Source organism: Chenopodium quinoa, unplaced genomic scaffold (assembly GCF_001683475.1).
Source record: "Chenopodium quinoa cultivar QQ74 unplaced genomic scaffold, ASM168347v1, whole genome shotgun sequence".
Lineage (NCBI taxonomy): Eukaryota > Viridiplantae > Streptophyta > Magnoliopsida > Caryophyllales > Amaranthaceae > Chenopodium > Chenopodium quinoa.
Genome location: NW_018744662.1, coordinates 637,751 through 653,456, shown reverse-complemented (window position 1 = coordinate 653,456; position 15,706 = coordinate 637,751). Strand labels below are relative to the sequence as shown.

At 33.6% G+C, this 15,706-nt stretch overlaps 2 protein-coding genes across 3 annotated transcripts; one reads left to right on the top strand and one right to left on the bottom strand.

Annotated features, from left to right (window-relative positions):
• Positions 1 to 5,013: 5,013 nt before the first annotated feature.
• On the top strand, positions 5,014 to 8,732 carry LOC110701895. Of its 2 annotated transcripts, none has more exons than XM_021879499.1 (4): positions 5,014 to 5,183; positions 5,300 to 5,400; positions 7,384 to 7,576; positions 8,306 to 8,732. In XM_021879499.1, exons 2-4 carry the CDS (start codon positions 5,347 to 5,349, stop codon positions 8,434 to 8,436), a joined length of 378 nt encoding a protein of 125 aa, XP_021735191.1. In that variant the 5' UTR covers positions 5,014 to 5,183; positions 5,300 to 5,346; the 3' UTR covers positions 8,437 to 8,732. The 2 variants fall into 2 exon arrangements, with proteins under 2 accessions (XP_021735191.1, XP_021735192.1); XM_021879500.1 differs by having other exon boundaries at positions 5,014 to 5,192.
• Positions 8,733 to 9,787: 1,055 nt separating this feature from the next.
• LOC110701894 (ubiquitin-conjugating enzyme E2 variant 1D-like) lies at positions 9,788 to 13,060 on the bottom strand. The gene is made up of 4 exons (XM_021879498.1): positions 12,879 to 13,060; positions 11,740 to 11,879; positions 10,944 to 11,069; positions 9,788 to 10,370 (listed from the first exon to the last, which is right to left on the bottom strand). The coding sequence occupies exons 1-4, from the start codon at positions 12,910 to 12,912 to the stop codon at positions 10,230 to 10,232; spliced, it is 441 nt and encodes a 146-aa protein (XP_021735190.1). The 5' UTR covers positions 12,913 to 13,060; the 3' UTR covers positions 9,788 to 10,229.
• Positions 13,061 to 15,706: the final 2,646 nt, after the last annotated feature.

The following is a 15,706-nucleotide window of genomic DNA, read 5'->3' as shown; positions in this document are numbered from 1 at the left end:
TTTAAAAGAAAAGGAATTTCCAAGGTGTTACATTGACTGTGTCATGTATTAAGGGATAGAGGGAGTATAAAATTTGATTTTTTAAGACATTCTTTATTTTTGCTAAGTATAGAGTGCCACTTGTCCCTTTTAGAAAGAAATATCCTTTTTTTGGTTCCGTGTGTCACATTAAATGAACAGCTATAAATAACCTGATGTGATAACTCAATGCACATTCTTATAACATTTTGCCGAGATTAAAATTTTTGAGTAAATGCAATGTTCGAGTAGTCGAGTTCAATTTGATAAAGAAATTAAACTCACATTTCTACCATTTAAACTCACAATTCTGGATAATTAGGCATATAACAAACAGTAAAATATGCAATGCATAAATTATCTCAAATTTTACTAAATACTTTAACAAAGTATCAAGAAATGAAGTAACAAATAAATTTATTACGATCTTAATTCTAAAAAAAAAACAACTACAATCTTAATTCTACAAAATATTAAGCATGAGACAATCACATAAATTACACTAAGACAATCTAAACCTAAATCTTGTATTAAATTATATGGAAAACATTTTTTTTACTAAAATCTGCAAAAAAATTAAATCGAAAAACTGCAAAAACACTCCTTAATTCATAAACGTATTAGCAAGTACATACATTGAATTAAAAAATTTTAAAAATTAATTATTTTTAAAAGATGTATTGCAACAATTCAAATTAGAAGATCGATCGATATTATTATCGAAAAGTGGCAAAGGAAAAAATACACTGTATCGTTAATGAAACAAGTAAGTCAAAAGTTTAATGGGTTGTTTGATTGATATCAATGTTAATCTTCACGATTTAAAATTTAAAAAAAAAAAGTTGAATTGGTAACTTAGTTATAGCCTCAATTTCAAAAATCAAGCATATCCTCATTGAATTAATTTTTCTTAATAATGTGTAGATTATATAGAACATTATCTTTTAATCATCATCACCTATTTTAAGGGATGATATATAAAAATCACTGGTTACATTAGTTGACAAATATATTTAACTAGTTCATACATATGCAACTGTATTATTCATATTTATAGATTTTTTTTTTTTTTGCGGGAAAACTTTTTACCAGATAATGATACATCATTGTTTTTCCTTCCGCAAAAGAAAGATGATCAATTTTGCTAAGCGTATAATATAAAACTTAGCTTACAATAGCATTATCAATGAACTATTTAATGCAATTCAACATATTTATGTTGCATGGATATAGTATAATACCCTAATTCTATTTTGGGATATGATTATAATTTGGGACAACATTGTAAATACACACATAATAATAGGTTTATCAATCTAAAGTGAGTTTCTTCTACCCTTATCATCCTTTGCTTCAAACTTTTCAAGTTAATTAAAAAAAAAAAAAACCATTCACCCCGTTCCTCCCTTATTAATGTTTGGTTTTTTCTAATAATAATGCATGTTTCATGCTTTCAACCCTATCCATTCCCTATTCCACTTGCACTCTTGATCAATTTCTTACTTTCCTTCTTGTTAATATATGATTTGAATTAGGTATTAATTATGAAGTATATATGTTTTGTTTGTGGTTTCCCTCCAATGCGAGTTTGCTCTCGCAGACAGGCGAACAACGGAAGCTTCATATACGGTCATATCATATTTGTTTATTGGCGTGGCAGAGAAGGCGAACAACGGAAGCTTCATATACGGTCATATCATATTTTCTTATAAGCGTGACGAGCCAGACCAGACGAACATGGTTATTCAATACTCCAAGTTTTTTTTTTCTCCAAATGACGGTTATTTGAGATATGCGTAGGAACTACTTTATGGTTTTATTAGCAGGGCCGTGTTAAACTTTTTGGGAGCCTTGTTCCAAAAAATATGAAGACATTTTCCTCTAATCTTAATTAAATACTTTGCATTTTTTAGTCATATAAATGAATAATAGGTATTTTCTTATATATCCACTAAAATTTAAAATAATACTAATAAAAAGGTGAAAATTTATCAAATGGTATGAAGGGGAAAAAAATCAAATAAAAGTAAAAAAAAAAACTTATTAAAGGATATGAAAGAACTTGTCAATGGGTATAAAACAAAACAAGATAAAAGTGAAAGTAACTATGAGTGTTAAAACATGGAGGAAGGGATTCAAATACTCAACTTAAACAACCAAAGATATTCTATAAAACATGGGCATTAATTACCATCCCAGTCAAGTTGTTATTTAGTAATGTTAATTAGCTTATTAAATAATATTTGTACTTTGTTTAGCATTTTAGATTCTGAGACTCAATTAATGTGAGGTTGTAGACGTCGCTCAAAGTCGCCTACGTGGAGCATACATGAATATGTTTGGCAATTATAGTAACGAAGTTGGATTTGACATGACAAAAAAGTAGGGAGCTAAAAACAAGTTTTTAAGGAACTTGTAAACCGTTCATGGATTATTAAAAGCAACCACGAAAAGTCCGAAGGCGACAAACGATTTGATCCATGAAGGTTACACCCTATTCATAATCCATGATAATACTAGCTAACTGCATAGTGGTCTTAATAAACCATAATTGGATATTCAGGGATGATAGTACAAATTGAGCCATGAACCCAATGCCACTCGTATTGGCCTCTACTCGATTTTTATAGCAACATATATTAATTCATTAATTGCAACCAAAAAGACATACAAACAATATTCAATTCGCTCCAAACTAATTAATCTAAGTCGGTTGAATATTTAATGCACACATCAATTTAATTATTGTGATCACTGAGTTAAGCAACAAAATTAATGGGAATCTAAACCAGTTGTCCAAATTATCTTATTAATTAGGCATGATTTTCAATTACACATTCCTACTTAATCATGCAATATGGGTGATCAAAATACATTAAATAAATCAAATAGATTAAATAAGCATGCATGCATAAAAATATTGGAAGCAACTTGATAATATAATCAAAGGAACGAATTAAAGCATTCTAAACATGATACAACAAAATTATTAATAGAATTTTATACTAACAAGATTAATATAACGCATAAACATGCTATTAATAATTAGAAAATAACCCTAGACATGATGGTAGCAGCAAGTATAAATATTGTAGAATTAATTAAATAAAAGAATAATTATATCGACTTACTTCGATTGTGAACCTTTGCAACCACATCATGAATAAACCGTCAGTAAATTTCAATAAAAATATAAAAATCAAATAAACTACGTTAAATTAAATAAAAAAAATTTTAATTGAGTTTAGATTGAAACCCTCAGAATTTATGATTAACCTTTTACAATGTGGACCGCCGATAGAGCTTTAAGTAATTAAAGCATTAACAACACTTGAATAGGAAATTTTTAAAGGTTTAGCTAGAAAGATGGAAGATAAAGAGAATAAGAGTATATATTAGGGAGAAAGAGCAGAAAAAGATGCTTGCAACCCACGAAATCACCGTGCCACATCAACCACTGCCACGTCATGTCGTGCCGCGGGGGAATTCTAGTTTTTGTGGTTTTGTTCTTATCATAACTTTTGATCTCGAATTCAAATTAAAACAAATAATATATCGTTGGAAAACTCTAGAAGCCTACTTTCCGACCCAATTGGAATCAGGTTAATATTTGACGATGAAATTTTTTACTCATCATCGTATTTCGGTCAATTGGAATCAGGCCAATACTCTACTTGAATCAAATGACGATGAAATTTTTTACTCATCATCGTATTTCGGCCGGGGAGACATTTATAGGTGTCTATAGATCAAGTATTAGTTATAAAGGAAGTATATATGTTTTGTTCATGGTAGGCCCTACAAATCGAGTTCTCTCTACGAGATAAGGCCAATAAGGGAAGCTTCATAATATGGTCATATCAGGTTTGCTTGTTGGCATGCCCGGTCGGGCTAAGTCGATTAGTCAGACCGAGCGGACAAGGTTATTCAATTCTCTGGGTTTTTTTTTTATTCTCTTTCTCCATATCACGACTCTTTGAGAGATGACTGGGGACTACTCTATGTCTCTATGGTTTTATTTGAGTTCCCTTGTGTTATTTAAGGACCATTTAGGTGATCAATTAGAGATTTAGAGATCACACCTTTTGACACCTTTTTGAGCCAATATTAATATTTAAGACTACTTGTATATCTTGTTCTTTCTCCATTACATTGAATTTTGAATTTTCCACGTGTGGATGCATGTATGTCTAATTTTATCGAATCACATAAATCCACAAGTGCATCTTACTGTTGGATTATTGATCATTATAATTTGTGTCAAATCCTCACATTACCACATCATCAACTATTATATAGGCGAGGAGTCTTGCAAAATGGGGCATACTATTTTATTCAATAACCATGTTACGAAAGCCTATTAAAACTTTAACCAGGTTATTGTGTTTCTCACTCCTTATTTTTCTCTCTCTACATTGTTTATAATATTGTTACACATTATTCCCTAACAACCACCCTAAATGGTTAATGAGTAGGTAATGACCTCTAATTTAACTTAACCACGTAAGTTTTTGTATTCTTTGTTTATCTTCTCAATTTTTATTTCTCATTGACGCAAACTATACATAACAACTTCAATGGCTAGTAACTTAACGAAGCGAACTAAACATAACTTTAATTTTGGATGATGGAACAGCATACTAACTACATAAGTCTACACTCTTTAGTCCTTATAACCTTTTAAGTAAGCAATTAGTATATGGATCATATTCATAGCATCTTTCCATAACAATGATTGTAAATCAAATCAACTCAACAAATTACAAACTGAAATGCGCGTGTAATATAAAGGGGCGTGATATTAGGATTATGCTTAGACCAACACGTGGTAGGACCTAAAGCGTACCTTTTTATTTCTTTTTTTATTAACTTAAAAATCCTATATTCCTCAGATACTATATATAAATCAGTTTTTTTTTTTTTTTTTTTTTTTAAGGTGGGGTCCACCTTTTCTTTTTTCTTTTTTTTTTAGAAGTTTGCGAATTAACCCACTCGCGCCTAACTCCCTCACTCTTTCTCTTTCTCTCTCCTCCTCATCAAACAAACTGCAACTCCCTTTAACTTTCTCTCTCCTCTTTTTTTCTCTCTCCTCTTTCGTGCTCAACTGAAGTTCATCGTCAAATGTTGAGTGGAGGATAATCATCTTTTTGCCCTAACTTTAACTGGTAATTTTGGTACTGATTTTGTGTTTCTTTGATTTTGATTTTGTCGATGATTTTTAGGTTTTTTAAAAAAAAAAAAATTGATGTTGAATTTTGATTTTTTGTGATTGTGAAATTAGGGTTTTGCTGGTTTGTTTGTGGTTTTTGTTTTGTGTTTTTTTGGGAGATGAACAACGAACGGCCGCCTGAGCCTTTGGATTTCTTCATTTGGACTGTTGAGGTATTGATTTCTGTGTTCAATTTCGCCAAATTTGGAGTTGGATCTTGAATTATTTTTTGTGTAATTTTTACTGTTCATAAAGTTTCTCATGTTAATTCTTTATTTTTAATGTGTACTTTGTTGTTAATTTCATTGCTTCATGAATCATGAGTACTACTTTAAACTCTTGGCAAAATGTGACATGAAGTGTTAATTATGTTATATATGATCATTGAGCTGATTTGCCTTTCGAAAGTAGGGATGATTCGAAGTTTCCCGAAGAAAAAGGAGGAAGTGTGCTACGAACTGTTTAAATGTTGTTTGAATTTAGATTATAGAACCTCTGGATTGAGAATTGTATTATTGGTTAAGAGAGGCGACTGATAAGCTTCAGTAGGATTCGAGACGAGAAATGAGGAATGTTAGTTGGCGCGTTGATGATAATGGTTCCATTAGGTGGAATGGAAGACTTGTTAAAAAATTTGAAGGGTTTTAGCTTATGCTTTCTTTATCCATTTTCAATTTAAGGTACAATGGAAGAGGGTTTGACTCTAAAGCGACTTTATGATTTTCTGTTTTCCTTATGCATATGGTCTATTCAGCTCAAACTTTTGGAATAAAGGACATTACATTTGGAACTTGGAAGCCTCTTTCTGATTGGAGATGATTATTTGTTAGATAATGTCTATGTGCTGTCAATATTGCTGCTTTAATTCTTTGAACATTATTAGAGGTTTTTTTGGCTCTTCAAACTGGTGTTGTACTAGGGATATGTTGAATTGACTTTCCCCATTCAAATTTAGTTAAAGTCTAGATCTTTCACCTCCCAATATCATTTGGTAGACCTCCACTTGCTCGAATTTTTGCCAAGAGCATCGATGACTGACTAACTTCAGAGCATGGAGCCATAGACACCCCTTAACTATCTACCAACTGTCTTGCCTCTCCTTCCTACGCTCAATTTGCCTTAGACCTTTAGGTCAATAATATCCTTTTCCCCATTTTTTAGCAACACACTTCTGATTTCTCAGTTCTGTAAAGAGATTATAGACCTGGAAACACAATAACTGAATACGACCCATTACACACTTGTCCCACTTTTTATATAAAAGAAAATCATTTCTTAACTTTTGGTGATTGTTGAGGATTTTTAGTGTCTGGTAAATCTACTGCATGAATACAAAAGTGATCATCATTTATTCTACTATAAATTGAGCTATCAGATTTATCTCCTTCCATTATGGCTTTTGTTGTCCTGAGTTTTTCTGGATGAGTTCACCTAGAGGACCTGGTAATATTTACTATTTTTTGTATGGGGTTCTACTCCGTGTTTGATTTCAGCTTTGCTAGGCTTTGGTCTCATTGTATGTAATGTTATCACTTTTTGGGGAAAAAGGCTTATGTTTCTTTGACTAAATCATTGCACCATTTTTTACAAAAGCAGTATTATTTGTGTATTCGATAACATTTATGATTCTCATCATTGAACCAAAATTCTAATAATATTCATTACATTCATAAAACCTGTAAAAATGATATGTCCTGGAAACACCTGGTCAAAGTTTTGATTTTGGTTTGGCTTGATTTTCCATTATAATTTGTTAAGCTGATTTGTCTTTGTTCTTCATTGGAGTGTCATTGGTTTGATCAAGGATTTTTTTGGGCATGGCTTCTTGTGCTAATTCATTATCGTTTTTAATGCTTGATCTCCTCTCCTTTGTTTGATTTTCTTGGAGTGTTCTCTTTTATTACGCACTGCTCTTTCACAGAGCTTCAATTGATGAACTTTAAGAAATGCAAGGAATAAAGATAACTTGAAATATTTTGTTATTTGACTGTTTGCTTGATGTTTTACTGCTTTTGTTTCTAATGCTTACTCTCATCAATGTGCTGAATTTTGATGATGATTTCAATTGTGCACACCAAGTTGCTCTCAATATGTTTCTTTCTTTTTACCGGAGAGAGTCTCAGTACTTCTTATACAGCTTATGTTTTTCTTTGCAGGATGTTGGTATGTGGTTAGAAGAAATAAATCTTGGTAGCTACCGCCAAATTTTCAAGGAAAATGGTGTTAATGGAGAGTACTTGGAGGGAATGTCCATGTTCACAACAGAGCAGATACTTAGGTTTATTAGGCGCTGCCATATGAAATGGGGGGACTTCATCACACTTTGCAAGGAATTGAGGCGAATAAAAGGTTCCAACATCTTTTATCTTCCATTTTCATAAAGCACCCAATTTATTTCGGGGGGGGGGGGGGTGTGTGGGGAGAGAGAGAGTGAGAGAGAGAGAGAGAAGCAACACAAAATGGTAACAAGATCTTGCTTTTATGCATCAGAAGTCTGAAAACCAATCATGTGTTGGCTTCATGGTTTGAGGCAAAGAAGGCAAAAGAAAAGCATTTGCTAGTTGCTTGAGTAATTGAGGACAACTCATAATTATAAAGTGGATATCTTTTAACTCTAGTTAAGCAAAGAATGCCTTCTCAGATCTTCATAGTTTTCGTCAAAAAAAGGTTTCACCTTTTTAGAACTTTCTTTAACTTTTGACTAGCAGAAAACTGTAATGACGGTTTTCGCCATACTTGTCATCAAGTATAAATTATGTTATTTTTACTTTACTCGATTTTCATCAGGTGCATGTTTTTCAAACCACATCATTAGATTTTTGTCGATCCATATGTGTGGAACATTAGTTGCTTTCTTCAGTTTGAATTAAAAGCATGTGAATCTAGCTTATCATTTATGCTGTGAATTAGAGCATATTTTTGGAACAATTCGTGATTGAAATGCTGAAGCTCTATAATTATTGCAAGAATACAAGGTTCTTCTCAACATTAACTTAATTATAGGCGAACTAATTCATTATTAATGCTTTTAAGTACAGGTTTATGTGCTGACTGCATGACGTTTTATATATTGTTCAGTGGCTTGCTTGAAAGGGGAGCAAAAGGTTCGTCGGCCATGGTGGGCCCCTTCCTGCTTGTCTGTAGTCTTTGTCAAGGCGGCTAAACGCAACAGACAGTCGCGTGTTGTATCACTAAAGCTTGAACCATGATAGTAGATGGTACATCTTGTACGTATATTTTACACATTTTGCTTAGTGAAAAGGATGAAGAACAAGGAAAATATCACCTTGATGTCTTCAAGTTGAGTGTAGTGTTGCATCAATTCTTCTTTGGGAATCACTTCCAAGGAAGTTCTCTATAATGTTGGTGATTTGTAGATGTATCATTTGTATGTAACTAAAGAAGAATGATAATGGTTGCGAGGCTTCTCGATAAATCAATGTAAACTCTCTGACAGAAGAAATCCATACTAGTTGGCCTTACTATGGTGATTGTATTCCTTGCACTTGTGCCTTGGTCTATTGTTTTTCTTTTGGTTCTATTTTAGATTGCATCTAGTTTCGTTGTCCCATATCTCGGTGCATACTGCATAGCTTGAACCATGAGTCCATGATGCACCAAAGAATAAATTTAAGTACAAACTTAATGACTGATTATAGGTGTTGAAGTAGCAATAAGTAGGCAAAGTGTTGTCCATTTGTATCTAATATATGTATCAGCAGCTGTCTTTTGAATTAGAAAAGCGAAGTTGCGAATGTGCTTTTGAAGCTTGCTGATGTTAATGGTGCTTCTGATTTGTTGTGTTACTATAGAGGACTGATTATCAACTAATATTACCTTAAGTTTTATATGCACGGTGCAGTGTTTAACGTCTGTGGTACAACACTAGCTGTGAACTCCGACAAAACAAATATTTGGAAAGTCAATGTATTCACATGTCCAACTGCATTAGCAAGTGACCATAATCGAAGATGCTCCAGTGCTTGATCGGGTGGTTGAGGTTTCTTTGTCCAAGTTTTTGGAAAGTCTATGTATTCACATGTCTAACTGGGATGCATCAGCTTGATGATGACATAGTTATAATCAATTACTCTGTAACGCAATTTATGCGCTCATTTTTCCGACTCTTAACACATAGAAGTGCCATTCCTATCATAGTTTGCTACTGTGTATAATCTGTAGCCTGCTTATCTACCTCACTAGCATTCTATGCCCTAAAAACACCGCAAATTTTCTTCATTCTTCAGGATTTTAAGCTTCAACTATCTCTTAACACCAAGGCACATGAACCAGATTTATCTTTTATATACTTCATATATCATATACTCCCTACCCATTTCAACTTCTTTCAAGCTCTGGGTGATATATGACACAATAACACAACTTAGCCTTATGTTCTACTTGTAAATCTTTCAAGTTCTCACAGAACCATCACGCAGGCAACTCGAAAATTTCAAGTTGAAACTTTTAATCATACTCAATTATCAACTAGTAGATAATCCTGCTCAAATTTCACAATATTTGAATAAAAATCAAACGTTCAACAAGCAAGCAGGCAGGTTCAGATTCCTCACAAACTTTTCAAATACTTTGTAGTATCATACACAGACAGACATGGTCAACAGTTTTTAAGAGTGGAAAGAGCTAGAATCACATAAGCATACTATGGCATCAAAAACAGTAAATCAATTATTTCAGCAAGCCGGCAATTAACCACTTCGCTCAGCAGCTAACCATACAGATTACAGACACTAGTGGCTCAGTTGACTAGAATTTTCATTTTCAAGTCTCAAAGTTAAAAAGCTGTTTTACAAGAACACACACTAAGGAATCCGATTGAAGAAATCAATCAGCATGCAATATTGGGACTTTTTTCCTTCAATATTTCCATATCAAGAGCAGACATAATTAAACTATGTACTGAATTATAAGGCCATTCAGGTTCTTTTGTTTCAGGACGCCCAACTTGTTAAGAAGGGGTGTCCTAAACAAGTAGGTTCAACTAGAAATAGGTCCCTTCTGGAGGTTGAACAAGTTTCCGGTTGTGGGGTGCAGCCATTTCTTTCCTCAGCTGAGTCAGAATGTCCTCCATAGTGTACTCTCTCTGCCAATTAACCAGCATTCCAAACTTCTTTGGTTCAACCTGCCACCCACAACATCACACATAAGTGACTTCCCAGACTACAGGGCACGGGATAAAAAATGGAGAAATCAACGAAATGTTATGGATTAACAGAAATGGTTCCATCTCATATTAACAGAAAATAAGCCAACTACATGACAGATCATATGCAATACATACTTTGGTTGAATGTACATACTTCTGATTTTCAAAAGGAGAAGAACAACAAAAACTTCATATTGTTATGCTTATGCTTCAATTATTACAGATATGGTATTCAGTGGTAATTAAAATTGATGGGGGGGGGGTGGGGGGGAAACATTGGTGGTGGTTGGGTCGGGGGGGGGGGGGGTTTGAACCCATGGAGATAAGAGTCACATTATCATATAATTCCCAAGGTAAAGACAATCAAACCAAAATTACAAGAGACCAGCTTCACTTTCCTCAGCTGCAAAGGACCTCATGATGTAGAAATATTATTTATCATAGAGAATACATAATCTTCAAAGGGACATCCTTTACAGGCCATAAAAGGAAAAAAGATATATACATTTCACATCATCAGGTAGAAAACTATAGACAATTAAACATTACCATTCCACTCTCAGGATTCACACAAGTCATGTTGACCCTTGTGTGGAAGCGAACAGTTGGAGGTTTCTCTGGATAATCTTTGTCACAAAAAAGCTTCAACTGATAAATGCGGCCTTCATGTACACTCTGATACAAAAACCGACACAAATCTTCAAATAAACTACAACCACAAAAAATAAAAAAGAAAACACAAATGAACCATGAAGCACAAGCAATGCACATCCAACGGTTCACCAGAAACTAAAACCTCTTTGGTCAAATGATCAACAATACAATCCAAAAATCCAAGGCCAAATGAACCCAAGAAAAGGGAAATAAATAAAGTTCGAAAAGTAAATAGCTTGAAACTGAACTGACTGCAGAACAAAACTTAATAGCTGATTCTCACACCTGGTGGGAATGGGGTTTAGGACTAGTAGAACTAGAAAGAGAGAAAATTGAAGATCACGGACAAGAGAATAAGTTTCTTCCACAAGCGCACATGAAACAATATGGATTTCTCAATTAAATTAGACTTTAGAGAAATTATGAACACCATATTCGATCTTGACAGCTTAATAATATTACCCCAGCACTATAACAAAAGTAAAATATGATCTAAGTTCTACAAAGCCAATCAGAAAAATTCTGATCAACTATACTAAAGAAGAATAAATCCAGCTGTATTATTAGTCAATTATCCTACAACAAAGTATCACTAACAATAATGAGGGGCCGCATCATCTAAAACAATGATGTAAAAAAGATGTACTCTTGTCCAAAAGCAGCAAAATAAAACAAGGAAAACACAACTCACGTTGTGAGGGCCAATGATAGTTCCCGTCCAAGAGCGCATGTAAATATCATCACTGTCATCCATCCCATAGCTGACACTCCCATCTCCAATCCCTTTCTCACCACGTTCAAGTTCTTCCAGCAACCTGAAGTTTCTGGGAACTGCATAGCCAAATCAACAGAGTATAATTAGATATAAAAGCTTTTGCAGCTTTAAATGAAACATCAATTGATGTCTAAAAGCAACTTAAATTAGCCAATAAGAGCAATAGCAACGGTATGTCATCTTACATTCTCAAAGTCAAAACATGTAACATGGGCACATGGCTTATAAGTTATAACCCAAGCAATTTAAATAAGGACCAGAATACTAGAAGACGAATCATTTGGAAATTGCAGGCTAACAAAAGATTAATATATGAAGTACTAAAATTCTAAAAAAGGGCACATGCTCCCATTAAGATTCACTATCAGACTTGCCGGTAAAATTCACTATCGCCGCTTTAGGCCTTCTTAGAGAAATGCAGAGTTCCTCTTGCTACTCAACACCTAGTAGCCTGGTCTAGTTAATAGAAAGATTCATCTCCTGTTAAAGGATAGATAAACTCCCCTAAACACTAACATTTCAAACATATTGACAAAATCCAAAACATTGCGTTCAAATTAAGCTTCTGTTATTCTATGCTACAGTACAGAAAGCTGGTTTCAAATTACCATGGCTTCTCAAAGAAACAACAACAATCTACATAGTAAAGTCAACAAATATTACAAAACTTTAATACCAATCTCCAATTCCATAAAGTCATCTCTTATCCATAACAAAAACAACTCTACAAAATTTCAATACCCAAACATGAAAAAAAAAATGGCAATTATAAAATCATTCAAAATTGAATCAGCCAATAATCAACAAACCCTAAATTGGATCCAAGAAAGCAAAACAAATGATATTAATTAGATCCTTTTATATTTGAATCAATCAGAATAACAAAAAACCCACATGACAAATCAATCGATCAAGCATAAAAATAACATTAACATACAAGAAATCTCAAAGAACAAACAATAGCCCTAAATGAAACAAGAAATACCCAATACAAAACCAAAAAATAAATAAAATTGAAATTTCAATATGAAAAAAGGAAGGGAAGTAGAATCTACCGACGACGCTAGATCCTGCAGAACCAATCGTCATAATTGGAGAATAAAATCGAAAGGGAAAAAGGGGTACTGAGAATTGACGCAAAGTGTGTGAGAAAGAGAGAGAAAATGGTGAAGACTGAAGAGGTGTTTTGTTTGGGGACAAAGGAGAGAGAAAGAGAAGAAATGGGGTGTTAATAAGGAAAGGCCACAGCCCACGGTCACGACTCACGAGATACGAGTAAAGAATCCAGTTTCTCACCGACCCGTTTTTTGGTTAAAAAAAAAAAAAAGCGAGGATTCGACCAAAAATGGCAAGCTAATTGTCTCGTCAAAAAAAGACAAGCTAATTATTACTTTTATGAGCATCTCCAATTGCAAAATTGCAAGCACCTAAAAGAGTTCATGCTATTACATACGGAGTAAAACATATGGTGAGTGGTCTCTCGCAAGGTTCACAAACGAATCTAGTGCTGCTAAGAAATGAATGAAGCCGAGGCAGATTCACAAACATAGCTACTAGGGGATCTATTGCTCCACAATTAGAAAACTCCTCAACATGTTTTTGAACGCAACTCTGTAGCTAACATTTTTTAGTGAATAATCCCTTGAAAGGATCACGAATGTTTAAAAAGAAGCTAGTAAGAAATGAGGATTAATTATTGCTATTGTTGTAAACTTGTAACTCCACTCTCAAAGGAGTAATACAAATAAAGTTGTGATGCTAATTGGACAAAAACAAAACGAACGTTTTCTACTTTGTATTTATAAAATATTAAAAGTGTGAATTATACATAATTGAATTTTCTAACATGTGTCCATAGTCACACAACAAGACTAAAAAGATTCCTTGTAAATATAATAATTTGGGTTCAATGTTTTCAAGACAAGTTGTTAAGATGTTATCAAGTGCTTCATTGGACTTTTCATGGCCCCTAAGACGTGTCTTAAATTGTAAATACCTCCATATTAAAATCTGGGTTTTTTTTAAGAAACGGTGGTGGTGTTCGTGGTGGTGTTGGTTGTTCATAAAGGTAGTGATCACGGTGTTTCTGCTTCACTTGACTAATCTAATATTGGTGGGCGGCTCATTCAAATCTCGTGGTCTAAATAGAGGAGCAACGCATGGGGCTTTATTCTCTCCTTAATTGTCAATCAACTTGCTACGTGGAATTCACACTTCAATGGTATAACTATGTGATTCTTGTGTGTTATGCATGCGATCTTGTTTTAGGTGCGTATGAATATAATTCATGAACTTGGGCATAGAATACCTAAATCCCTATAGCTATGTCATGTATGCACTCTCATTCACAAGCTTCAAAATCATTAAACACTCTAACTATACCCCGATTATCAATTTAAATCTGTAACATATTAATACCAAGCCTTCTCGCCACTTTCAATCCATAATTAACACCAAGAATCTCTGCTTTGAATAATGAGGAATAACAAACACCATGTTGAGGGAATAAGCATAGTTGAGCTTACAAATGCACTCCCTTATCAGACCTCCATTCACTATAGTCCCTAGAGGCATGCACCTTTTTGCAACACCGTCTAAATTCAGCGTAAAGCACCTATGGGGGAAACCGTTTTATAAAATCTTCTCTTCTTGCTCTTGAAAGCTTGGCATGTTTGCAGTATCATCACCAAGAACCCTCCAGACTTCCTCAAAGCGATCCAAAAGATATTGGTTAACATCCTCAAGTATCTCTCTCCTTTTATCAAAAGCAACTGCATTTCTTCAAAAGTAGGTCAGAATTCAAGGGACGTGTCATTGTGTGATTGAACTTTGATATTTCTAATATAATAATCTATTGTTACAAGGTACATGTGCGAAATTCTCTTGCGTAAGTTGGCCCACCAACTTGCCTCCATACTTCGTCACAAATTTCGGATAGATGAATAATAGCCTTTTTCCAAAAGTTCAAGAATACAGAAGAACATAGAGAAGAATCCATCAAGAACATATGCAATTATATTATTTTGAATTGTTTAACGAGAATAGTTCATAGTCAAAGTTTTAAATGTTTAACCCTAAAAAATTGCAATCAGGCAATATTTAGGGACTAAAAGATTATTCATTAATTAATATTCCGTAAGAAAGTGGATGTGATAGGAAATAGTGCATGGGAGTACTATTTTTTATGGAATGGATAAAATGGGAAAAAAAAATTTGAATTATATTGAAATGATGGAGGGAATAAATAAATAAGTTTTTTTTAAAAAAAAACTTAATGCAACTTATCAACCATCTAGGAAATAAGCTTAAAAACTCATCTACCTGATCAAATAAATAAACTTATGTTAATAGTATATGTGATGAAATGGAAGGCAATGGATGAAATTCCTTTCCAATTAACCTAATACACATATTGTAGCTGTTTTGAAATAATATATATAGCTTAATTAATAAATATTTTATTGATACAAACTCTTGAAATGACTCATGCATTCATACTTTAATTCAAGATCTAGGGGCCAGGGAGTAGTTCAATACTGCCGGTAAAAATACCAGTGGAAACCTTTACAAAGATTTACAATTGAGACTGAGACGAAAAGATATGAAAGAAATGAGATAAAAGGGAGAAGAGTGAAGGAAACCTTAAAGAAAAAAAACCTAGCAATGGAGGCTAGAATAATCTTCGTTGGGAACCTGAAACCCCCCCCCCCCCCAACAGAGAAATCCTAGAGATAACCGGCGAGTTATTTACAAAGTTGCATACTTGCATTAAGGGCATGTTCTCATTGACTGAACTAAACTGAAATGAATTGAACTTATTAGAGCTGAGCTCAACTGAACTGAGCTTATTATAGCTGAACTAAACTGAAATACATCTTTTATA

Bases quoted from the DNA above. Each gene is read 5' to 3' on its own strand.
- LOC110701895 (XM_021879499.1), top strand. From the start codon at position 5,347: ATGAACAACGAACGGCCGCCTGAGCCTTTGGATTTCTTCATTTGGACT. The intron at 5,401-7,383 runs GTATTGATTTCT...TTTTCTTTGCAG, and splicing joins TCTTCATTTGGACTGTTGAG to GATGTTGGTATGTGGTTAGA. The intron at 7,577-8,305 runs GTTCCAACATCT...TATATTGTTCAG, and splicing joins GGAATTGAGGCGAATAAAAG to TGGCTTGCTTGAAAGGGGAG.
- LOC110701894 (XM_021879498.1), bottom strand. From the start codon at position 12,912: ATGACGATTGGTTCTGCAGGATCTAGCGTCGTCG. The intron at 11,880-12,878 runs GTAGATTCTACT...TTGGCTATGCAG, and splicing joins TGCAGGATCTAGCGTCGTCG to TTCCCAGAAACTTCAGGTTG. The intron at 10,371-10,943 runs GTAATGTTTAAT...TGTGGGTGGCAG, and splicing joins TGAATCCTGAGAGTGGAATG to GTTGAACCAAAGAAGTTTGG.